We start from the raw sequence: 26,128 nt of genomic DNA on the forward strand, positions 1-26,128 counted from the left end.
CATGGACATAAAATTAAGAACCCAAAGTCCATTCAGAGCAAATTTCACAGATTTGAGAAAGTGAACCGTACTATTAATGATGGAACTATTGAACATTTAGCTTCAATGGGGTTCTGTGGTTAGACAATTTTACATATATATCTTAATTTCATTGAACCATATACTTGGTTGAATATGTGGCATTATTTCCGTCTCATTTCTATAGTCAAAGGGTAAGGTTGATTAATTTATTTGTGCAGAACAATGATGGAAGTCCGACTCCCCTTGCCTTGTTTCTATGTTTAGTTTTTCTCTCTATATATGCATAACAGCATGAATTATAATCTGATTTCCATACATGAATATACTAAGGCCATTCATGTGCTGCACCTGTTGATCAGAGCCTGGCTCTACTATGGAATGTAATTAGGAATGTAATTTAGCCTAACCCTATTCATACCTAATCCAATTTAAACCATAAATGTTGCATTCAAGTGTATGTTAAAAGACTCGCTACAGTCTGCACCAGATTGCACAATTTCAAGCTGAAAAATGCAAAAACTCCCTACCATAGGAGGGGGGGGGGGGACGACAACCCCCTTCCACCCATTGGACGCTATGCTCCCTCGGGCTTGGTCACTGCGCTCTCTTGCAATTTCTCACTCTCAGCTCTCACCCAATATTGGCAGTTTTTTACTCCTAACACCCACTTATGCCAGCTGCCTGAACTCTCTGCCCTTTCTTCCTCCTCCAGCCCAAATGTCAGCTAAAGGCAACACATTTGAAGTTCCCAGTCAGGTTAAATCCTGCACTGCTAAAAACCAATCACCCTTGCAAAACATCTGCCCTTTGCTGCAGCAACCATCCCATCCAATATTAGCACTAGAACCCCAATTGCAGCTAAGGACTAGTCAAACAAAGAATGACTAGCCCAACACTTATCATGAATGGAGCCAAGGAGCAACTTAAAAAATATCAAACCAGCTTGTTTTGTAGCTCTTAATTACCGAGAAATACCAATTAGACATAAGAACCTGCGAATCCTGCAAGCCAACTGTGCAATGAGGGAGAAAGGGTTTTAACTTTCAGGGTTAGATCACAACTATAAAAACTTAATTTAAAAAAAACTTTGTAGGTAGTCATCCAAGACAACAAAAAGATGCCAGATCCAATTTGCTGGTTGGGTCCTCCCCAGGAAGAAAATATTTTTCTAGATTCTGATTGACGACCAACAGGTGAACAAATTAGGTTGAATTTCTCTGATGCTTTTTCCTTTGAGCTCGTTGAATTTACAGCCTTTTCCCCCAGGGTGGAAATGTTAGAGGGCATAGCTTTGAGGTGAGAGGGACAAAGATTTAAGGAGATGTGCAGGGCAAGTTTTTTTAACGTAGAGGGTGATGGGTGTCTAGAACGCATTGCCAGGGGTGGTGGTGCAAGCAGATACGATAGTGGTATTTAAGGGATTTTAGGTAGGTACACAGACTTGCAGGAAATGGAAGGATTCAGATCATCTACAGGCAGATGAAATTAGTTTAGCTTGGCATCATGTGCGGTAGTGTGGAATGAAGGACTTGTTCCTGTCCTTTATTGTTCTTTAACTGCTAAACTAACCAGTGCATGAAGGTATATTTCCTTTCACCCATCGAGTAGGACACTACCTGCCTTGATCGGTTTACCACACCTTTCAATATGTACGAAGGTAAACGAGATGGAAATTAATATCCAAGTTAAACTACATGCATTGGAGATATATTTGAAAATGATCGACATGTATATCTCACCAAATCGAAAAGAAGGAAATCTTAATTGTATTTACATAGGCATCTGTGTCTATAATTTGCGAAGAGTGCAGTCCAACTAAGAATTCTAAATGTGAGGTTTGGCAGCAGCTGGTTACATAGAAGAACAGAGGGCTGGCATATACTTTAAATAGTCAAGAAGAGGAGAAACTCCAAATTTTACATTCAGACAGAAATCTAAGGAACTCCGAATAATATCCTGATTTGCAACAACCCGTCCATTTTCCAGGTGATGTAGCATATGGTTCCATTTATCTTTGTAAAAGTTCAGTGGACAAGCGATTTTGGATGGGGGCAGGGAGGATGCGAGTTGCATGTTGGAAAATAAATCACTTCTATAACAAAAGTGGAGTTTGTCAAGGAGATCATTATTTCACTGGTAAACGTACAAATTCAGCCGAATTTCACAAAATATGCACTGGATCGTTACATCTGACACCGTTAGGCTGAGGTTATTTCCCAGGCTTTGTAAACCAAAGCAATGTCATTGGTCAAAAGTACAGGAGACACAACTGATCAAAAAGTTAACAAGACAATTCACCCCGAGTGGACATGCTAGAATGTTAGTTACTCTATTCCCCCCCAAATAAAAAAAACTGCAATCTTTTTTTAACATACAAAAATATGAGGACGAAATATAAATTAATATATATTAAAGATTCAAAAATGGAGTGAAAGAGAAGTTCTAGCAAAGTTAGGTACAAGTTTTTCTTGATACAATAAATACTTCTTAATGATATTTTGAATACTGCATAAACTCATTTCAAAAGAAAACCACAAAACTTTATCCAACTAAGTAATCCATACATCAATTCTCTATCTGTTGTATAGTCCCCCATTTATAGTTATATTACAAAGAATTAATACTGGAAACAAGGCTTGCTAAAACACTTTGTAAGCTCGATTATGCTAACGTATACATTATATCGGGGAAAAGAAAAACTGCTGTTCACGTAATCAAGATATAAAATGACAGCGGAAGCTCCACGTCTTCTTCATTGATGCACATCCTTTGTTTCATTTCCTCATAGCACAGTTAAATACATGATGCTGTTTCAAAGTCGTGCAGACATCTTCTTCAGTGGCACAATCCTGCTATAGATTTGTCTTTTTCTCATGTCCGCCAGATGTCAATGATAGAGAGTTTCCTCATGCTGAGTCAGGTAAAGTCGAAATCCAGTTTGGCTTCTGGCAGATAATTTTGTGTGTTTTGCAACAACTTTCAGTCAAAAGGACTTGAAATGTTTTTTTGTAAATGAAGAAAATAGTCATTTTCTGATAATAAAAATAAGTCTGTTCTGTATTTTACAATATAATTCAAATATCTCCAGCACGAAAGCAACATATGTCCCACACAGTCACCAGGCGCACATTGTGTTGGAAAGGGGCGAGCGTTTGAAGCTTTTAGAAAGAACAGTGTGAGCAGCCGCATTTCACAATCTTCTCCACCTCCTCCACAAATGAAGAGCCGTCAGTGCATTCAAAACTGTATTTCCGCCGCTTGCTTCTCAGAGGTCCGCAGCACTGCCCGTTGTCACATCCACCTCGGCAGTCTAACCGCGAGACCTTTTTGGCTGTCTGGCACGCGGCGTAGCCTTGCTGTTTCTGGTAGTAATCTCGGATGCGTTCCCCTCGACAGGAGATTTCTGGAAAAGAGGATGGAAGAGCCATCATTTTTGATTTACTTTGTGGTAAATACAACATTTTAGTTCCATGTTTACTTTCTCCAGTCGTACATACTCTTAAATCTTTAGGCCTCATTAGGTCGTGGACAAATGATTTCCATCTTGCAAGTTCGAAAGAAAAACAAAAGGTAAGATATTTGTGTCTTTTAAAACAATAAGTGAAATTTCCCATAACGAGTCTGTCGTTATTATTCATCCAGATTCACAATGCAGGAAAACTAACTGCAACAACTGGTGCAGGCACACGGACAATTAAGCAGAGGAAGCCAGAAACTGCGGTCAATGTGACTTTTTGGGGGTGAAGGGGAGGAGACAGTGGCACATGTTGCAAAGCCGCCTGCTTCACAGCAACCCAAAATGTCACCTAATTCTTTTCTCCAGAGATGCTGCCTGACCCGCTGAGTTACTCCAGCATTTTGTGTCGGGCCTCCGTGTAAACCAGCATCTACAGTTCCTTACTAAACATGAAGGCCTTCAGATCAAATTTTACAACTGACTGTTAGTTATACCATCTCTCAAGCAACCATGGGATGGACAACCCCAGGGGAATAAACATTCTTGTCTGCAATTAATATTACTTGCCCAGTCTTTTGACCAGCAGTGAGATGCTTTATGGCCTGTGGAAAGTTGCATGATTACGTTTGTTACATTTTACAATCCTGACCTCTGGTGCATGAAATTTGCATGTTTGCCTGTAACCACGTGGGTTTCCTCTGGGAGTGCAGGTTTCCTCCCACAACCCATTGTGCTGCTTGGTAGGTTAATTAATATAGAACACAATGTTCCAATGAGCAAAGCTGTGATTGCTGTTTAACAACATCAATGCCTTGATACCCAAATTTTACACACATGGTTTAATATTTCCCCTTACTTTTCATACTTCCAAAGAAATAATATTTTTTGTAATTGTATCCTCAAACGTTTCTTTAAAAAATTCTATCTTCATTTCATTTGTCTATATTAGTCCAGTCCAGTGTATGCCCAGTCTAGATTATGTGGACACTGCTTGGAATGTTAATCGGAAATCTGTTCCTTTCATTTTCTATAAACTGCTGTTTAAAGTCCATTATTAAGAATGGTTCCTAAAAGCCTTGTCCCACGGTACGAGTTCATTCCAAGAACTCTCCCAAGTTTAAAAAAAATCTAACTTGTGGTAACATAGAAAACATAGAAAATAGGTGCAGGAGTAGGCCATTCGGCCCTTCGAGCCTGCACGACCATTCAATATGATCATGGCTGATCAACCAACTCAGTATCCTGTACCTGCCTTCTCTCCATACCCCCTGATCCCTTTAGCCACAAGGGCCACATCTAACTCCCTCTTAAATATAGTCAATGAACTGGCCTCAACTACCTTCTGCGGCAGCGAGTTCCAGAGATTCACCACTCTCTGTGTGAAAAATATTTTTCTCATCTCGGTTTTAAAAGATTTCCCCCTTATCCTTAAACTGTGACCCCTTGTCCTGGACTTCCCCAACATCAGGAACAATCTTCCTGCATCTATCCTGTCCAACCCCTTAAGAATTTTGTAAGTTTCTATAAGATCCCCCTCTCAATTTCCTAAATTCTAGAGAGTATAAACCGAGTCTATCCAGTCTTTCTTCATATGACAGTCCTGACATCCCAGGAATCAGTCTGGTGAACCTTCTCTGCACTCCCTCTATGGCAAGAATGTCCTTCCTCAGATTTGGAGACCAAAACTGTGCGCAATACTCCAGGTGTGGTCTCACCAAGACCCTGTACAACTGCAGTAGAACCTCCCTGCTCCTATACTCAAATCCTTTTGCTATGAAAGCTAACATACCATTCACTTTCTTCACTGCCTGCTGCACCTGCATGCCCACTTTCAATGACTGGTGTACCATGACACCCAGGTCTCGCTGCATCTCCCCTTTTCCTAATCGGCCACCATTTAGATAATAGTCTGCTATCCTGTTTTTGCCACCAAAATGGATAACCTCACATTTATCCACATTATACTCCATCTGCCAAACATTTGCCCACTCACCCAGCCTATCCAAGTCACCTTGCACAGTCTCCTAGCATCCTCCTCACAGCTAACACTGCCCCCCAGCTTAGTGTCATCCGCAAACTTGGAGATATTGCCTTCAATTCCCTCATCCAGATCATTAATATATATATTGTAAATAGCTGGGGTCCCAGCACTGAGCCTTGCGGTACCCCACTAGTCACTGCCTGCCATTGTGAAAAGGACCCGTTTACTCCTACTCTTTGCTTCCTGTTTGCCAGACAGTTCTCTATCCACATCAATACTGAACCCCCAATGCCGTGTACTTTAAGTTTGTATACTAATCTCTTATGTGGGACCTTGTTGAAAGCCTTCTGGAAGTATAGATACACCACATCCACTGGTTCTCCCCTATCCACGCTACTAGTTACATAGTTACATCCTCGAAAAATTCTATAAGATTCGTCAGACATGATTTACCTTTCGTAAATCCATGCTGACTTTGTCCAATGATTTCACCACTTTCCAAATGTGCTGCTATCCCATCTTTAATAACTGACTCTAGCAGTTTCCCCACTACCGATGTTAGACTAACTGATCTGTAATTCCCCGTTTTCTATCTCCCTCCCTTCTTAAAAAGTGGGGTTATGTTTGCTACCCGCCAATCCTCAGGAACTACTCCAGAATCTAAAGAGTTTTGAAAGATTATTACTAATGCATCCACTATTTCTGGAGCTATCCCTGATTTCCCTTGTTATCCACGGATGTACTACCTTCCCTGATTTATTCTTTTGCCAAACTGGGATGAACAAATTTTGTAGTTCATCCATTAGCTCCCCTCCAATCCTCAGGAACTACTCCAGAATCCAAGGAGTTCTGAAAAATTATCACTAATGCATCCACTATTTCTGGGGCTACTTCCTTAAGTACTCTGGGATGCAGCCTATCTGGCCCTGGGCATTTATCGGCCTTTAATCCATTCAATTTACCTAACACCACCTCCCGGCTAACCTGGATTTCACTCAGTTCCTCCATCTCATTTTACCCGTGGTCCCCTGCTATTTCCAGCAGATTATTTATGTCTTCCTTAGTGAAGACAGAACCAAAGTAGTTATTCAATTGGTCTGCCATGTCTTTGTTCCCCATGATCAATTCACCTGTTGGACTGCAAGGGACCTTTTACTTGTTTTAACTAATCTTTTTTTCTTCACATATCTATAAAAACGTTTGCAGTCAGTTTTTATGTTCCCTGCCAGTTTTCTTTCATAATCTATTTTCTCATTCCTAATTAAGCCCTAATTAAGCACGGAGAATGAACGTAGCGGGTACGTGGGAACTCGGTGACGTCTCTTAGCGGCTCGTAACGCTGACAGCAGGTACACGGGAAAACTCGCTAACGGCAGGCAAGCACAGGAAGACTCGTGAAGATTTTTCAACATGTTGGAAAATGTCCACGAGAGCCCCGAGTACCAACGAGTGACCATTACCATAAATCTCAGAGTTCAAATCAGGGCAAACTCGTGAGAGCTCTTGGAATGAGACAGGGCTTTTAGCCTGTACGACAACATCACTGTTGTAAGATGCCAGAGAATCCATGGAACTGGCATTGCGTGCAATGTTACCACATTTTTCATATTTGGCAACTTTCTATAGAAGTATAAGATTTATAAATTACCACTATAGAATTTATGGATCACATGGAGGCTTATCCATATTGTGGAAAATGGAATGTGGCTCCAATATAATTCATCTTTGTTTGGTTTTGTATAAAACTGTCAACTATTGTTCATGCAATTAACGCCCTGATGAGTAAAGAAGACATTTTGGAACCTAACATGCCCACAAATTAATGATTTTACCTCTTTATTTCACACTTTTTCATCTCTGGACTTTGTCAAACTATCTCTGCCAATCCCCCCCCCCCCCCCCCCCCCCCCCCACCACCTATCCTATCACTTGCCAGGCTTTGTCCCACCCGGCCATGCTTTCAGCTTTCCTCACCCACTCCAATCAGTCTGAACTATGTTACATGTAAACCTTTATTCATTTGAGGGATCAAATTGCATAACACATTTCTCTTGAAAATTGCACTTCCAACACCCAGATTATTATATTTTGTATATGCCAAAAATCTATTCTAAGTAGAAACTGAATACATAGTTTGTTAAATACACGATTCTTCAAAATATTAATGTTATTATTTCTAATGTACAATCAAAAATGAAAGCATAAATTGCTTAATCCTGGAATTTTCCTTGGGATTTAAAAAAGATCAATTTTGGTAACTTTATACATATTTCATAGCAAAAGGATTTGAGTATAGGAGCAGGGAGGTTCTACTGCAGTTGTACAGGGTCTTGGTAAGACCACACCGGGAGTATTCACAGACCAGTTAGTCTAACATCGGTAGTGGGGAAACTGCTAGAGTCAGTTATTAAAGATGGGATAGCAGCACATTTGGAAAGTGGTGAAATCATTGGACAAAGTCAGCATGGATTTACGAAAGGTAAATCATGTCTGACGAATCTTATAGAATTTTTCGAGGATGTAACTAGTAGGGGAGAACCAGTGGATGTGGTGTATCTGGACTTCCAGAAGGCTTTCGACAAGGTCCCACATAAGAGATTAGTATACAAACTTAAAGCACAAGGCATTGGGGGTTCAGTATTGATGTGGATAGAGAACTGGCTGGCAAACAGGAAGCAAAGAGTAGGAGTAAACGGGTCCTTTTCACAATGGCAGGCAGTGACTAGTGGGGTACCCCAAGGCTCAGTACTGGGACCCCAGCTATTTACAATATATATTAATGATCTGGATGAGGGAATTGAAGGCAATATCTCCAAGTTTGCGGATGACACTAAGCTGGGGGGCAGTGTTAGCTGTGAGGAGGATGCTAGGAGACTGCAAGGTGACTTGGATAGGCTGGGTGAGTGGGCAAATGTTTGGCAGATGCAGTATAATGTGGATAATGTGAGGTTATCCATTTTGGTGGCAAAAACGGGAAAGCAGACTATTATCTAAATGGTGGCAAATTGGGAAAGGGGGAGATGCAGCGAGACCTGGGTGTCATGGTACACCAGTCATTGAAGGTAGGCATGTAGGTGCAGCAGGCAGTAAAGAAAGCGAATGGCATGTTAGCTTTCATTGCAAAAGGATTTGAGTATAGGAGCAGAGAGGTTCTACTGCAGTTGTACAGGGTCTTGGTGAACCACACCTGGAGTATTGCGTACAGTTTTGGTCTCCAAATCTGAGGAAGGACATTATTGCCATAGAGGGAGTGCAGAGACGGTTCACCAGACTGATTCCTGGGATGTCAGGACTGTCTTATGAAGAAAGACTGGATAGACTTTGGTTTATACTCTCTAGAAATTTAGAAGATTGAGAGGGGATCTTATAGAAACTTACAAAATTCTTAAGGGGTTGGACAGGCTAGATGCAGGAAGATTGCTCCCGATGTTGGGGAAGTCCAGGACAAGGGGTCACAGCTTAAGGATAAGGGGGAAATCCTTTAAAACCGAGATGAGAATAACTTTTTTCACACAGAGAGTGGTGAATCTCTGGAACTCTCTGCCACCGAGGGTAGTTGAGGCCAGTTCATTGGCTATATTTAAGAGGGAGATAGATGTGGCCCTTGTGGCTAAGGGGATCAGGGGGTATGGAGAGAAGGCAGGTACGGGATACTGAGTTGGATGATCAGCCATGATCATACTGAATGGCGGTGCAGGCTCGAAGGGCCGAATGGCCTACTCCTGCTCCTAATTTCTATGTTTCTATGTTTCTATTGCGTAGTTTTGGTCTCCTAAACTGAGGAAAGACATTCTTGCCATAGAGTACAGAGAAGGTTCACCAGACTGATTCCTGGGATGTCAGGACTTTCATATGTAGAAATACTGGATAGACTCGGCTTGTACTCGCTAGAATTTAGAAGATTTTTTTTTTTTTTTTAAATATTTTTATTAGAAGTAGACATATTATAAAGTATAGTTACATATTATAGTAAAAAGACTTTTCATATACATCAGTCATACATTATTAAAATTTTCAATTATCAATTACTTCTACTTCTAGTGTTTTTATTTTTTATAGAAAGAGAGAGAAAGAGGGTAGAAAGTTACAAATTAAAAAAACACAGAAAAACGGAAGAGGTGGAATGGGTTACCTGTAATACGTCAATGGAGATAGGTTCGTAGAAAGTATAGCTTTTCATCTGATCCTGAGTTCAAGTTTCAGTTGGGCGAATTTAGAAGATTGATGGGGGATCTTATAGAAACTTACAGAATTCTTAATTCTGGACAGGCTAGATGCCGGAAAATTGTTTCTGACGTTGGGGAAGTCCAGAACAAGGGGTCACAGTTTAAGGATAAGGATGAAGTCTTTTAGGACCGAGATGAGAAAAACATTTTTCACACAGAGTGGTGAAACTCTGGAATTCTCTGCCACAGAAGGTAGTTGAGGCCAGTTCATTGGCTATATTTAAAAGGGAATTAGATGTAGCCCTTGTGGCTAAATGTATCAGGGGTATGGAGAGAGGGCAGGTACGGGATACTGAGTTGGATGATCAGCCATAATCATATTGAATGGTGGTGCAGGCTCGAAGGGCCGAATGGCCTACTCCTGCACCTATTTTCTATGTTTCTATGTTTAGTTTTATACAAAGTGTTTTCAGTCATCTGGTATGAAAACATGAATTAGCAAGACATTGGAATAATTGTCAGTACAATGGCTGCATGCTTTACAGTTACACCGATGGGAGAAAGAAAATCATATTGTACAAGCAAAAAGGGCAGGCAAGGTGTGTGTCAGAACTACGAGGGAAAGAGACTGTATTGGATTCAAACAGGTTTTTTAAGAAAGAGTAACTGGGAAAGAGAGAGAGAGAGAGAGAGAGAGAGAGAGAGAGAGAGAGAGAGAGAGAGAAAGAGAGAGAAGAGAGAGAGAGAGAGAGAGAGAGAGAGAGAGAGAGAGAGAGAGAAGAGAGAGAGAAGAGAAAGAGAGAGAGAGAGAGAGAGAGAGAGAGAGAGGAAACAATCATCCCTTTTCCCATTCGTCTCACCTGCAAGAGGTGCTGTGATTGGTCAGTTGAAGTTGAGAGGTCAGAGGTGGAGTTTGTACTAGGGTTTAGTGCAGAATCATTGGATTTGGCTGCTCAGTCCAAGAAGATACAGAAATGTTATAAATGAGATAAACAGCAGTGAGGTTAAAGCTGAAAAATGAACCCTACTTCAAAGAAGAGCTTTCAAATTAATTTAATGAAAGGTCATTAACATTTAAAAAATAAATTGAGGCACACACCAATACAAAGAATTATGCTTAATATCCAGCATATTACAGCTAAATGTCATATACTGCCAATATACTGAAAACAGGGAACAAAATATGCCATTGAAGGTTTCTTTCCCACAGAACAAAGAGCAAACATTCTGAAACAAAATGCATCAGATTTGTGAGGTGTGGTATGCATCGACTGGATGATGATCATTTATTCTATAGGTTAGTCAGCATTTCTTACAAATAACACTCAAACTGCTTTATATGTTATAATGTATATAATGTTTGGATGATGAGGAGATGGAAATAGGCACAACAAAGTTTAAAATGCTTTCCCTCAATTGTTTTCAGATGCTTTGGAGACACTTAAATACAATGAAAGCAAGTGGCATGGCTGTCAAAAGTAAATGCAGATTGAAGTCACAGCATCTCAGAAAGTATACTCATATCTACACTCTAGCATCAGAAAGATATTTCCAGTGAACTGCTCTTACCTTTGTCACAGTTCTCCCCAGTGTAACCACTATTACATTCACAGTAAGGCCGGCTCAGAGCCAAAAGCCTGCATTTTCCATGTTTGCATCTGATGTTCTGACAAGGATTAAACAGCTCCTCTTCCTCATCGCACAGCACATTTCTGAAACCCAGCTGGCACTTACAGCTATATGAGAAGGCATTGATGGGCACACAAATGCCATTCACGCACCTGAAAGCAGATCAAAATATAATGAAACATTTAACAAATATACTCATGTGCAACTTTCCCCAGGCTGTTAAGCATCTTTACTGCTGGTCAAAAGACTGGACAAGTATTATTAATAGCAGACAAAAATGTTTATTCCCCAACAGTCAGTTGTAAAATTTGATCTGTAGGCCTTCATGTGTAAGAAAGAACTGCAGATGTTGGTTTACACCACTTAAGAATAAGGGGTAGGCCATTTAAGACTGAGATTAGGAAAAACATTTTCACCCAGACAGTTGTGAATCTGTGGAATTCTCTGCCACAGAAGACAGTGGAGGCCAACTCCCTGGATGTATTCAAGAGAGAGTTGGATGTAGCTCTTGGGGCTAAAGGAATCAAGCGATATGGGGAGAAGAAAGACACAAAAAGCAGGACAGGCAGCATCTCTGGAGAGAAGGAATGGGTGATGTTTCAGGTCAAGACCCTATGGGGTGAAAGCAGGAAAGCAGGAACTGGGTACTGATTGTGGATGATCAGCCATGATCATATTGAATGGTGGTGCTGGCTCAAAGGGCTGAATGGCCTACTCCTGCACCTATTTTCGATGTGTCTATGTTTCTACATCAAAAATAGACACAAAATGCTGGAGTAATTTAGCGGGTCAGGCAGCATCTCTGGAGAAAAGGAATAGGTGACATTTCGGGTCAAGACCCTTCATCAAAAGGCCTTAATGGTGGGAGGCCATAGACTTCCCAATTACAGCTTTAACATAAACTTGGCATACTTTAGTGATAATCCCAACAGCACTGTATGAATCCCTATAAATAATTCTGAAATGCTGAGTTCTCACCATCAACCAGACCATCAACTGAAGGTAAATGATCAGATGAAGGTAGACAGGTAAAGGAATGGGATTAAAATGTAGTTATTTTCCAGATTATTATTGGCACCTATTTAAATTGAGTGACAATTCCTAATAACTGCTTGCTGTATAAAGTGATTCAACCCCCCCGCTCCAGTGTTAGATTACATTAATTATGTATATCGTTTGTTTGGATTGCTTGATTATCTTTTCAAAATGGGTCAAAGAAACAATAAGCACCTGCTACACTTGATGATCAGACTAACAATATTCCAGAGAAACGTATTTATTAATCCATAGCCACAATGTATTATTCATTACAGAGTAATTTGCAAAAGCATTCAATAATGTAATTCTATTTTGAACTTAGTGATTATTTTCGGGGTCGTTCTCTGTAGATTCAAATATTGGATTTCACTTTTTATGTTATTCTGGACAGCTATAGTGAACTATAACAATGATTAATGAGTCCATGAAACCATAAGTAGGAACGAGAATAGGTCTTTCAGCCCCTTGAGTTTATTCTGCTATTCAATAGGGTTGTAGGTGATCCAACATTCTTTAAGCCTTTCCTCCATAATCATTGATTCCCTTGCTGATTAGAAATCCATCTCCGTCTTATTCACAAACACTTTCTCTCATAGATTCACAACTTTCTCAAAGAAGAAATTCTTCTCCTTCTCTGTCTTAAATTGACACCCCTTGTTCTGAGACATGGTCCTTGGTTTTGGATTTTTTCCAAGGCAGGAAACATTCTCTCAGCAGTTATCAATCTAGTTACCCTATGTAGCCCGTTGAGAATCTTACATGTTTCATTTAGATTGCTTCTCATTCTTCAAAATTCCAATTCTACTCATTGTCATGTGACCTTCCTCCTATGACAACCCATCCATACCAGGGATCATTCTTGTGAACCTGCTCTAAATGCCTCCAATTAAAAATATCTTTCCTTAAATTTGGGAACCAACAATAATCTTGATCTGGTCTCGGTGCCTGGTGCTACATTACTTTTGTACTCTAATCCCTTGAAATAATGGCCAACATTTCATCAGCCTACTCTTTTGCCTGCTCTTCTGGTGGGAAGTTGTCTGTGTTCCAGGCATAACCATCCCCAAATATTTTGCAGCAACTTTTCTTCATTTAAGAAACTTTTCTTTAGGTTTTCCTTTCAAAATGAACCAGCTCAGATTCTCCCACATTATACCTTAAGTTCATGTCATAGGAGCAGAAATAGGCCATTCGACCCATCAAGTCTATTTCGCCATTCATTCATGGCTCATCTATCTTTTGCATTCAACCCCATTCTCCTGACTTCTCCCCAAACCCTTTGACACCCTTGCTAATCAAGAAATCAAATGTCTATTTGTCAACCTGTTGCTGATTCACCAAATTTATCGATATCTTCCCTTAAACTGGAACCTTCTCACAGCTTGCCTACCCACCTATGTTTGTACGCAAATCTGGTTACTGGGCATTCTCTTCCTTTTTCCAAGTCATTAATAGTTAACAAGTAAACAGTTGCATTCCCAGAAAAGACATCCTTATCCCAATGGATTGCTTTCTGTCTGCAGTCCTGTATCCATCCCATTAGGTCACCTTCAACACCAAAGTCTTGTATCTTGTGTTTTGATCTTTTCTGAAGCACATTGTCAAACACTTACTCTAAGTCCAAATACAAATTCCTCCTGGTTTACCTCTGTTCACCCTGGTCCTCACTTCCACAAAAAGTTGATATATATATGTTCAGACATGATTTCCCCTTCATAAAGCCAGATTATAATGAGGTTATATCTTTCAAAACATGCTATTCCCAAATAATCAATTTTAACATTCATCCAACAATATAAGTTCTACTACTAAGTTATTATACTGCAGGTTTTTTTTGATAACTCTCCATTTTTCAGGAAGGACATATGATCATCAGTTCCCAATCCACTTCTACAGAATCGAGGGTTTGTTAGAAGATTCTACCACTACATCCATTTTCCCCGACTCTTGGCATACAAGTCATGTGGGCCAGGGCAAGTGGGGATGGTTATCAGTCTTTATCCCCATCGTTTTGCCTAAATATCAAGTAATGCCATTTTATTTTGACCCAATATTATTCAGTTTTACTGGAATATTTGTCATATCATTTTCAGTATGGATTGACGGAAAATATCTGTTTAATATCTGTTTAACCCTTTGCCACTCCCTTGTTCCCCATAACAATTTTCAAAGGGGCCTATGTTCAACTGAACCCCTCTCTTCCTTTCTATATACTTATTATTAACATACTTATTATCTATTTTAACATCCATCATAAGTTTGCCATCATTTACTTTCTCTCTCTTCATTACCTTTTCTGTTCTTCCTTGCTGAATTTTAAAACTATCCACGTCTTCAGATTTACTTTGACTTTTGACTTCTTTTTACATTTTCTCTTTCAACTTCATATCCTCCTTAACCACGTGGCTTAACTATGGTGGGTTCAACCCCCTCCGCCCCCAAGGTTTTTCCTTCCCTTGTGGGATATGTTTTTGCCGAGTGTCATGAATTAACATTTTAAATGGTTAAACTCCTTACGACTATTCTATCTTCCCCACTCCATTTTAGCCAGGTCGACATCACGCCATTGTAACTCCCTGTATTTAAGTCGAACACCATTGTTTTTTAATACAAAGTGCTGGTAGAACTCAGCGGGCCTGGCAACATCTGTGAAATGAATGGATAAGTGACAGGTGCTGCCTGACCCGCTGAGTTGCTCCAGCATTTTGTGTTTTGCTCAAGATTCCAGCATCAGCAGTTCCTTATGTCTTTACAGTTGTTTCTGATCCAAGTTACTCCCTCGCAAATGGAATTCAATATTCTACTTTGCTCGGATCATAACTTCTTGGGGGATTTTTCAACCATAGGTACTTTCTGGGGCACTAGTATGGGTGCTGTGCGCTGAAGGGACTAGAGGGCTAGTATGGACATTGTGGGCCGAATGGATTATTGGGCTGGCAGCTCAGTCACTCAAGCCTGTTGTGCTGGCAGCTCACTCACTCACTGCTGGAGGGCTCGCAGTTGACTCATGGCTATTCCTTGAAATTCCATTTCAAGCAGGTTGCAAGGGCACCAAATTCAAGTGCAGTTTCATACCATTTCAAACAGGGTGCAAGGCCACTAAAGACAGTGAATTGTGACATTTCCCTCCCCCATCTTGCAGGGACTGAACCACACCCGCACTTCTGGGTTTTATAGTCCCTCCCCCCTCCCACCAGAAGGGCCATGGCCTTCATGGCATGATTGGCACGAGAGAGAATCTCAACATTTTTAAAACATTAATAACTGTTTTATTTTTAATCGATGGGAAAATCTTTGGCACCTGATGAGCGGAGGGGGAATCTGAGTAATATGGCCAAAAATCACAGCCGTAGGTGGTAGCTTCTTTACTAAAATCAATATAAAGCGCAAACAGGAGGTGGTTAAGATTAGACTTTTAATTATATAGAAGGCAAGGCAGCTCTAATTAGGCAATGCAGCTCGCTTCAGCACTTTCAAAACCAAAGGCAAGACAGCTCGCTTTAGCACTATCAAAACCAAAGGAAATGCAGCTTGCTTTAGCACTTTGAAAACCAAAGGCAACACAGCTTGCTTTAGCACTTTCAAAACCAAAACCAAAACACATTTTTGCATTTTCAAACCACATTTTCAAACCACATTAAGGGCATTGACAAGTCAGTAAAACCACTCACAGTTTAGTAGACATGCGTTAAGTGTTATTCACGGCTCAGACTGAGAATTGCGACCTCTCACTCCCCCATCTTACAGAGAACTAAGGCACCTCCACACTTCCAGGTTTTATAGTCCCTCCGGAAAGTGCGTGGACTTCAGGAGAGAGAATCTCAACACTTCTTAAACAATAATAACTCTTTTATTTTTAATCGATGGGAAAAATCCTCTTGTCCTGCGCAGCGGAGGGGGAATCCGAGTAAGATGGCCTAAAATCACAGCCATAAGTGGCAGCATTTTTTCTAAAATCAATATACAGAACAACAGGAAGTGGTCAAGATCAGACTTTTAGTAATATTGATATCTATTCACTGCTATTTTTGTCATTAGATCATCTACCTTATTATAGTCTTTAGGGTTGTCTATTTCCATTTGTCTGTCTTTTATTTTATTTTGTGCTAATTTGCCTCTGGCTCTTAATATCGCTGCCTTCTGCTTTACTTCACTCCCATTGTTGTTTTACTTACATGCATCAAACTGCTTAGGCTCCAATCCCCCTCCCATCCTCGTTTCAACCCTTTTCAATAGCAAATACCCCACAAGGACAAAGTTCCAACCCCAAACATCACCTATTATTTTTCTCCAGAGATGCTGCCTGACCCGTTGAGTTACTCCAGCATCTTGTCTCTATATACTGATTCTTCTACTCGTAATTTTCACTTCAAAGATTTTCATTTTATCTGTATCTCACTACACTTGGGCATGTGAAAATAAATTTGATTGACTTGATTTGATTTGACTTGACTTGATGCTCTTCCTGACTGTGTAGTCTCTTATTGTGACCACAACAGTAAATGTTATCTATGTACATTTCAGCATTGCAGATGGTCCAAGGCTGCGGCATTGTAATGAAGCAAAATGTAGACAAAAATGCTGGCGAAACTCAGCGGGTGCAGCAGCATCTATGGAGCGAAGGAAATAGGCAATGTTTCAGGGCGAAACCCTTCTTCAGACTGATGTAGGGAGGGGGGACGGGAAGAAGAAAGGAAGAGGAGGAGCCAGAGGGCTGAGGGAGAGCTGAGAAGGGGTGGAGACAGCAAGGGCTACCGGAAATTGGAGAAATCAATTATCAAACCGCTGCCCAAGTGGAATATGAAGTGCTGCGCCTCCAATTTCTGGCGATGCTCACTCTGGCCATGGAGGAGGCCCAGGACAGAAAGGTCGGATTCGGAATGGGAGGGGGGAGCCACAGGGAGATCAGGTTGGTTAATGCGGACCAAGCGGAGGTGTTCGGCGAAACGATCGCCAAGCCTACGCTTGGTCTCACCGATGTAAATCAGCTGACATCTAGAGCAGCGGATGCAATAGATGAGGTTGGAGGAGGTGCAGGTCAATCTCTGTCACACCTGGAACGACTGCTTTGGTCCTTGAATGGAGCTGAAGGGGGGAGGTAAAGCGACACGTGTAGCATCTCCTGCGGTTGCAAGGGAAAATGCCCGGGGAGAGGGTGGAACGGGTGGGAAGGGAAGATTTGACCAGGGAGTTACGGAGGGAGCGGTCTTTGTGGAAAGCAGACAGGTGGGGAGATGGGATGTGGCGAGTGGTGGGGTCACGTTGGAGGTGGCGAAAATGAGAGGACTAGTTGTTGTATGTGACGGCTAGTGGTGTCGAAGGTGAGAACTAGGGGGACTCTGCCCTGGTTCCGAGTGGGGGGGATGGGGAGAGAGAGCAGTGCTGCGGGGTATAGAAGAGACCCTGGTGAGAGCAACATCCATGGTAGGGGAGGGGAACCCCTGATCCCTGAAGAATGAGGATATTTCTGATGCCCTGGTGTGGAACACCTCATCCTGGGAGCAGATGCGGCGTAGACAGAGGAATTGGGAGTAGGGGATGGAGTCCTTACAGGAAGCAGTGTGGGAAGAAGTGTAGTCTAGATAGCCGTGGGAGTCAGAAATGAAGCAGAATGTCAAGACTTTTTCTGTAATCGGTAAATGCCAGTATTCAATGGCAAAATGTGGGAATTGCAATAGCAACGTGGGAAGAAGCATCCACCCACCAACGATAAATGTTTTAGAAATATTCACCCAATGTATTAGAATGTCGACTTGTAATGCAGAATAAAGGGAACTTTACTTTGTGTGAATCCTTACATAGCCCAGGGACACACATTGCTGCTGTTGGGTAACATAAATAGTAACAGTGCGTTCACTACTGGCAACAGTCATTTTGATAAACACTAAAAGATAAGTATGTAATGCATTTGTAGCCATAAACATCAACTATACAACTACTTACTTATTGCCCTGACATGGATCATTGGTTTGCTGGTCACAAAGTGTCCCAGTCCAACCTCCCTCACATTCGCAGGTGAAGCTGGACTGCCCGATAGAGTGACAGGTGCCATGCTGGCACATCTTCTTCTGGCAGGGCTCACAGCCTGGCAGGATGCCTGTCTGCATCGGGACTTTCTTGAAATCCTGCAGCTCATTGTTGATGTACAAGTTGCGGATGCAGCCATGGAAACTGGTACTGTTCCGGCCTGGCCCTTGACGCAAAGCAGCAGCGTTGGCCTTAGAGGGCATACCTAAACAAAACAACCAAAGCTCAGTGGATATTCTTACGAAGCAGACGTACGTCAGTGCCAACGCTGAAGTTACACAGCAGTGCTAAAGCATATTCAAACATAAGCCAAAATAAGTTCCGTGGTTCATTTCCTTTAGCAATTAATTACTGAAATCATCCGTTTCCTGTTCTCGTTTTAAGCCTACACTTCCCATGTATTGTTTATCCTGCATTAGAAACCCATTAGTCAACAGTCTGAGTATATAATACTCAAGTCATGACCTAAGGGGGGAATTCCCATTATGATAAATGCACCGCTAACTGGAAAATCACTCAGAAAACTGAAGCGTACTAGTCTAAGGCACAGGTGTAGGATCTACTGAATCCCACGACAGAAAGCAAAGAGTTAATCAGCTCTTGTGGCTGGACCTTCTCGTGATGTTGCTGGTGAGTCGCCAGTGGTGAAAGGCTGTATGCTAAACCAACATGGGCGTGAAGGCGCCACACAGGTGTTCTGGAAGCACCAGCCAGGAATGATCACTTAAACAGAAAGTTTATTTTTAAAAGAGAGAGATCACTCAATCAAAGCAGGACTATTTCTGTGCAATTGTTTGGTATGATTGCCTCAGATTTAAATCTGTTAACCCTTCATCATTCGCCTACAGCAAAATGACCCAGAAAATCATTCAAAATGTGTTGTGTGGCAGAGGGTTGTACTTTATTTTTCAAACACATCTCTGTAATCACTGATTCATAACATTTGATTTCTGTTTGCTTATATGTATATTTTAGTTCAATGAAACAATCCAATACCCTGTTCTTTTTTTAAAATTGTGTATGGATTTTGCTTTTTGTTCGGAACTGTGCAAGATGACAAAAAGCAATCACGCAGACGGAATTTCCTCATCACTGCAATATTTAGGTTGGATGTTGGATCCAATCCATACCTCCAATGTAGAGAGGGGAGTCGATGTTAAGTGTGGATTGTCTGGCTAGATTGTTGATGCTCTTTGGGTTTCCTCCATCAATCACCAAGCTCAACATTTGATCAGCTGCCACCAGTTCCAGACTGTGAAAGTTGCCATCATTAATTGTTTCCACACTGCAGAAAAAAAATAAGGGGAATTAGTTAACTGGAAAATGTATATTTTATTTTGTACCAAAAATCAGGTTGATTGACTTGAATAATGATCATATGTTTGTAGTTAATCACTCATTGAAAAAAATATTTGATTTAGTTTAACACCAAAAGAATTAAGGATCAGTCACTTGATCAATGAACGCAAGCATCCTTTATTTGTCCTTGTCTCCATCCACACTGGTACTTGTGACAAATCCATGATGACCAGGCAGAACAGCAAATATATTCCTAAAGAAATACTACATATTCTGACATGAAAAGTACACAAGCTGCATTGTAACCTGCTTGGCAGCTGTGTTAACACATCCAGACGTTTAAATTTAAATAATTCTTATGATGCAAAGAACAATGGACATAGTCATTAGGTCATGGGTGATAGGAATGAAGCCATTTGGCCCATCAAGTCTACACTGCCAGTTAATCATGGATGATCTATCTCTTCCTCCTAACCCCATTCTCCTGCTTTCACCACATAACCTGACACCCGAACTAATCAAATAGTGAAATAAACCTATGTACCAAAAGTTTCAACATAGCTGAAAAAAGGAAACTGAAACAGCACTCCCAAAGTGGGACAGAAATTCCTCCTCTGTTGTATGTGCAAAATCTGGGATTTAATCATTACATTGAACTCCAATTCATAAAATCCATTTCTCAAAAGCCAATGGGACCAGTCTTCAGACACAGAGCACAATCGGTATTAATATCACACCACACATTGAGTATTCGTATCAGAGGTTATCGCCACAGAATCTCAAAGAGAAAATATGATAGCTGGACAGAAACCCAAAGGTAACAAAATCAAAAGCATAATTTTAATAGAAAACTAGACCAAGTGGGACCCGTTGGGCTCCGTTCCACCCAATGCAATATTCCACCAAAAGGCACAGTGCCGCTGACTGGTTCCCATTGTGACGTGAGAGATCCCCATTGTGACGCGAGTCACGGCAACCCTCACCCAACTGCGCAGGCGCGGCCGGCAAGTGGGAACGAGATTGAAACGTTTTAAAGTTTAAAATGGCAATATTGTAAAATGTGAACATATCTCACTCTCTGTCTACAGTACTCTATTCCCCTCCTCCATTATCCTCCCTCTCCCCACCTTCCACCAACCCTCCTCTGCTTCCTCCGCTCACCCCCTCCTTCCCCTCCTCTCTTCCCCCTCCCCTCCTCCATTACCTCACATACTCCCTCCCCCTCTTCTTCACATTTCCTCTTCTCCACCCCTCCCTCACTCCCTCCTTAACCATATAACCCTCCCCCATAACAATTACAGCACGGAAACAGGCCATCTCGGCCCTACAAGTCCGTGCCGAACAACTCCTTTCCCCCTTAGTCCCACCTGCCTGCACTCATACCATAACCCTCCATTCCCTTCTCATCCTCCCCAATTTATTTTAAAATCATACCAACGACCTACCACCCACTGGAAGCTCATTCCACACTGCTCCCCTCTGAGTAAAGAAGTCCCCTCATATTACCCCCTTCCAAGTCATGTCCTCCTTCACCTCTCTCTCCTTTCCCCTCACTCACTCACTCCCTCCCTCCCTCTGCCCTCAATAACACCTTCCTCCCCCCTATCCCCCTCCTCCCCCACCATCACCTCCCCCATCCCACTCTCCCTCCTCACCTCCCCCACTGCCCTCCTTTCCCTCTATCCACCACTACCCTCCTCCTCTCCCTCTATCTTCCCCATTCTCCCTCCTCACCTCCACTTTCCCCTCCCTCCCTCTCCCTCCCTACCTCCTCCTCTCCCTCAATCCTCCCACTCTCTCTGCTCACCACCGCCGGCCCCGTTTTCTCCACAACATCAGCGATGAAGTTGTACATGAGGCAGGGGCTGCTGGGGGGGGGACGGACGAGCGGCCTGGAGCCGGTGGAGGGAGAGGCTGAGGCCGTGGCCTAGTCCTTGCCCCAGGTCCTGCTATTCTCCCTCCCAGCAGGCCCGGAGCAGCAGTGCCGCCGCCCCCAGACCCAGCCCCAGTCTCAGCGCCGTGGTCATTTCAAATCTCGTACTTGAGGTGGGGGCTGTCGGGGGGGACGAACCAAATGGTTATAATCAAGTTTATAACCAAAAATTGTAGTGCTATCATGTACCATTTTGAAATCTCACGCACACGCATACAAACAAGCAAAATGAGACTTTTACTTATATACATATTTAGCTTTCTACATTTTTCTGTAAAACTGAAATAATCTGAAACAAAACATAAAATGGCAAACTTCAGAAAGTGACGCAACACCAGAATTGATCAAAATTTAATTTCAAACCAGAAAATCTTAAGTGTTGGTTCCCTCTCCACACATTTTTTAGTTTAGAGATACAGCATGGAAACAGGCCATTCAGCCCCACTGAATCCATGCCGACCACCGTTCACCCGTTCACACTGATTCTATGTTATCCCACGTTCTCATCCACTCCCTACAAACTAGGGGGAATTTACAGAAGCCAATTAACTGACAAACCCGCACGTCTTTGGGATGTGGGAGGAAACCGGAGTACCCGAAGGAAACCCATGTAATCAGTGCAAACTCCAACAGACAGCACCTGAGAACAGAATGAACAAATAACCAGATGCCACATGCATTGAAAAGAATACCAGTTCCAATAAAATCAACAAGGGAGAATATCTCAATTGTTTTTACTAACTCTTGATCTGTGAAATTATGAAACGGATTAAAATGGTGTATTTAATTACCTGGCTACGGTTTGGGAGATGGATGTTTTCACTTCACCCAGACTTGATGGAAGACCATTATTCACAGTAACAATTCACATAGTACTGACAAGCACTGTGCATAATGCTAACTCAGTATCCCACTGTCAACCCTATTCTGAATTCCCTGATAAGAGGCACTGTTTTGTGATGTGCCATTTCTATTAGCATGCAGACAGCTTCATTTGCAAGATTGAAGTCTTTTCGGATCATTTAATCTGTCACAATTTTTTAAAAGTAGGGTTTTACAAGGTTATTTAAGAAGAAAAGACCCTCTTGGCCTTGGGGATAATTTTAAACGTTGAGCAACGTTAATGCAAAGCAAGGAGTGCTCAGCTCTTCAGGCAGTATATGTAGAGAGAACAGGCTTATATTAATGTTTCCGGTGTGATCTCTTAATCATAATGGGAATTTTATGTCAACGATTCAATCCTGTCCACAGATAATGATTAATCTGCTGAGTATTTCTGTTTACTTTTTTTTAGAATTTCCAGAATTTGGAGCACATTTTTTAATTTAAATAAAATTCAAATTCATTCTGCTTTTTTAATTACTTTGCCGTAATTATACATAGAAGCATTTTTATCATACTTCAGCAGAATGGCAATTATATTAAAAACTCACTTTAATCTTCTCAGCGACTGAAGGCATGCTGGTAAATGATAAATGTTAAGAATCACAGGCTTGTCAAAGATTTCTAATTGAGTTAATTATTAGCAGTATCTTTGTGTTATGCAAGCCAACGTATTGCCAGAAGGACCTGTCACAATTCTGTACATGAATGATGAATTGTCTAATTAATGCCTTATGGCAAAACATTTCTCTTCTCCCCTCTTTTGTGACTCTGCAATTAATCCTGACATTACCAGTCTTCTTTGGTTGGATGAGTTTGGATGAATTACTTGCGAGCAGCCAGCTTCGTTCATTGCTTGTAGCCTGTTCCTTCAGAAAGACCACTGCTGCAGATTAATTTCAAACTGAATTGTCAAAATTAGATTTTGCTTGTAAAAGAGTAATGAAATATTTAAGTTATATTCTTACTCAATTTACAAACTAGGAGCTACGCTCTATTTGTTTCCATTCCCCTGGACTTATTGAGGGTTTGTCCTAATCAGAGTTGGCTAACATTACTTTGAACTGGCTACATTGGTGCATGTTTGCATTGATCCTGTTGCTGAATAGGTATGGATGGGCAGATATCAATTGAACACCACATCACCTTCAACTGTGATGACATTCCCTCTTTTGAAAGTTGAACTGCTTCCTAAGCCCATGGATGAACAATGACTGCTGAAGTATTGCCGCCAATCATGAAAGCAGAAAGTGCTAGTTCAGATAGAATTGGCTTGTACTCGCTAGAATTTAGAAGATTGAGGGGGGATCTATAGAAACTTACAAATTCTTAAGGGGTTGGACAGGCTAGATGCAGGAAGATTGTTCCCAATGTTGGGGAAGTCCAGAACAAGGGGTCACAGTTTAAGGATAAGGGGGAAATCTTTTAGGACCGAGATGAGAAAAACATTTTTCACACAGAGAGTGGTGAATCTCTGGAATTCTCTGTCACAGAAGGTAGTTGAGGCCAGTTCATTGGCTATATTTAAGAGGGAGTTAGATGTGGCCCTTGTGGCTAAAGGGATCAGGGGGGATGGAGAGAAGGCAGGTACAGGATACTGAGTTGGATGATCAGCCATGATCATATTGAATGACGGTGCAGGCTCGAAGGACTGAATGGCCTACTCCTGCACCTATTTTCTATGTTTCTATGTAGGAGCGGAAGGGAGAGGGGAATAAAAAAGGTTTTGTTTTCTTGCCACATGCACTAGGTCTCCTTGATAGACATAAAATACTGGAGACTCAGTGGGTCTGGCAGCATCTCTGGAGTAAAGGAATAGGTGATGTTTCAGGTCGAGACCTTTCTTCAGACTGAGAGTCAGGGGAGAGAACTTCTTCAAAGTAGGCATACCTTGTGGAGATTTCACAGTGGAGCAGAAAAAATATGTAGGAAGGAATCTGACAGAATGCGCTTCATTGGAGCTACTGCTTTAGATGGAGACTCACCATCAAAATGTTGGACCTTTAATTTGTAAACCCACACTCATACACAAGATCCCAAGAAACCAGGAGCTGGGATAAGCCAGCTGACCCCTCAAGCTTGCCGCACTTTTCAATATAATCACGGCTATTCTGCCCGAGGGCACAACCTCTCTTCTGTGTCGGTTCCACACAGCCGTCCATGCCCTAATCATTCAACGACGCATCCACCCCTTCTCTTTAAATAGCTCCATGATCATTTCTGACTTTATCTCCCATTTCTCAATGTGTATAAAATGGTCCAATTGCTGTGTTTGACACCACTTGCTATAGCTACAAAATGAATACAACAGTCGTAAATACAGCAGAATAAATAATTCATCCGAGTATCACCAAATAATTCATCCGACTATCACCAAATGTTATAAATCTTGGAACAAACTGATTTAGAGAAATTGCATCAATTAATTTAAGTTTCCAGAAAAACACAAATGGATTCCAGATAAACTATGTCAGTAGATGAATATATGAATGATGTGACAAGTTATCTAAGCAAAAAACTACATTAGTCTACATCAAACCTTCCTTCTTGGTGCTGCATTTTGTTCTAAGGCTGATTTGACTGATATCACTCAGCATAAATGTCTCCATTTGTAATACTGGAATCAGAAGGAGTTGGGAAAACAGGAACATTGTGTGCCCAAAGCCTGCCTCAGACCTGCTCTGACATTCCAGGCCATAGGAGGTGGGGGACTGATAGGTATTAGGGTAGGTCCCACTTTGGATAATGTCAACTAAGAAACTAGGGAATGGGCTGCCACCCAAGCACAATTACTATCCACTTTCTGCTGGATTCCACTGGACTACTGCCGGAGCTTTCAGTAGGAACACAGCTGAAGTTAAAGTACCAGTTAGTGCCTTACATTAATCAAGCAGCAGAGCACATCTGCAAAAATAAATAGAAGAACATCTGGGCATTGGCATTCCTGTCAGTGAAATATTGCTCTCACTTCTTGGAATGGGTTCAAATTGAGCCCCAGCAAATGCACTGAAGTCTCATGGGTAGAAATGCATTCATGTTCACTCATGATAACGCTACGATATAGTTTGTTATGTTTGTAAAAATACAAAGTAGGTACATCCCTTTTATTTCTCTTTTTTCTTCTTCTTATTTTTACCTTTATACATCTTCAGTTTTCTTTTTCTCTCTCTTTCTTTTTCTTTGGCTTTCTCCTTACCTCTTTTTCGAGTTTTATGTTTCTAAGGGTCTCTCTTGATCACTCTCTCATGCACTCACTATCCTATCTAATTCTTTTTCCTTTTCTAAAGTTTCTAAAGTTTAAAATATGAAGTGGTACAGGAAATGTATTATGATATTTTTGGCTTATATCACTGTAAGGTACACTACTAATTAAAAAAAAAAAAAAAAAAAAAAAAAAAAATTCCCAATGGTGCAGGTTACGCATATCACCCACCTGTAAATGGCAGATGCTGGATATACACCTGTGTCATAGCTGACACGTACTCGCCCACGAAAGAGCTCCACTGCTATGTGATCATTGTCTCCTTTGTACAGCAAAATGCCATTGTCTTCATCTGTAGCAACCTAGGGATTGTCAAGTGGAAATATCAGCTTGTTGGTCTTCATCGGGGGATCACATCAATTAGAGACAAAAATGTAAGAAATGAGATCTCATCTTCAATTACCTTAAAATGCATTGATAACTCTTATTCAAA

At 41.4% G+C, this 26,128-nt stretch overlaps 1 protein-coding gene across 1 annotated transcript in view; it reads right to left on the reverse strand.

Moving 5' to 3' along the window:
• Positions 1-2,125: 2,125 nt before the first annotated feature.
• The window catches only part of slit2 (slit homolog 2 (Drosophila)), a 413,897-nt gene continuing 389,894 nt past the window's right edge, over positions 2,126-26,128 (reverse strand). The window contains 5 exon segments of the mRNA XM_055638334.1: positions 2,126-3,424; positions 11,195-11,406; positions 18,236-18,524; positions 19,450-19,604; positions 25,867-25,997. Of these exon segments, the coding sequence (XP_055494309.1) occupies positions 3,183-3,424; positions 11,195-11,406; positions 18,236-18,524; positions 19,450-19,604; positions 25,867-25,997 (1,029 nt within the window). The 3' untranslated portion in view covers positions 2,126-3,182.

This window comes from Leucoraja erinacea, chromosome 1, assembly GCF_028641065.1.
Source record: "Leucoraja erinacea ecotype New England chromosome 1, Leri_hhj_1, whole genome shotgun sequence".
Lineage (NCBI taxonomy): Eukaryota > Metazoa > Chordata > Chondrichthyes > Rajiformes > Rajidae > Leucoraja > Leucoraja erinaceus.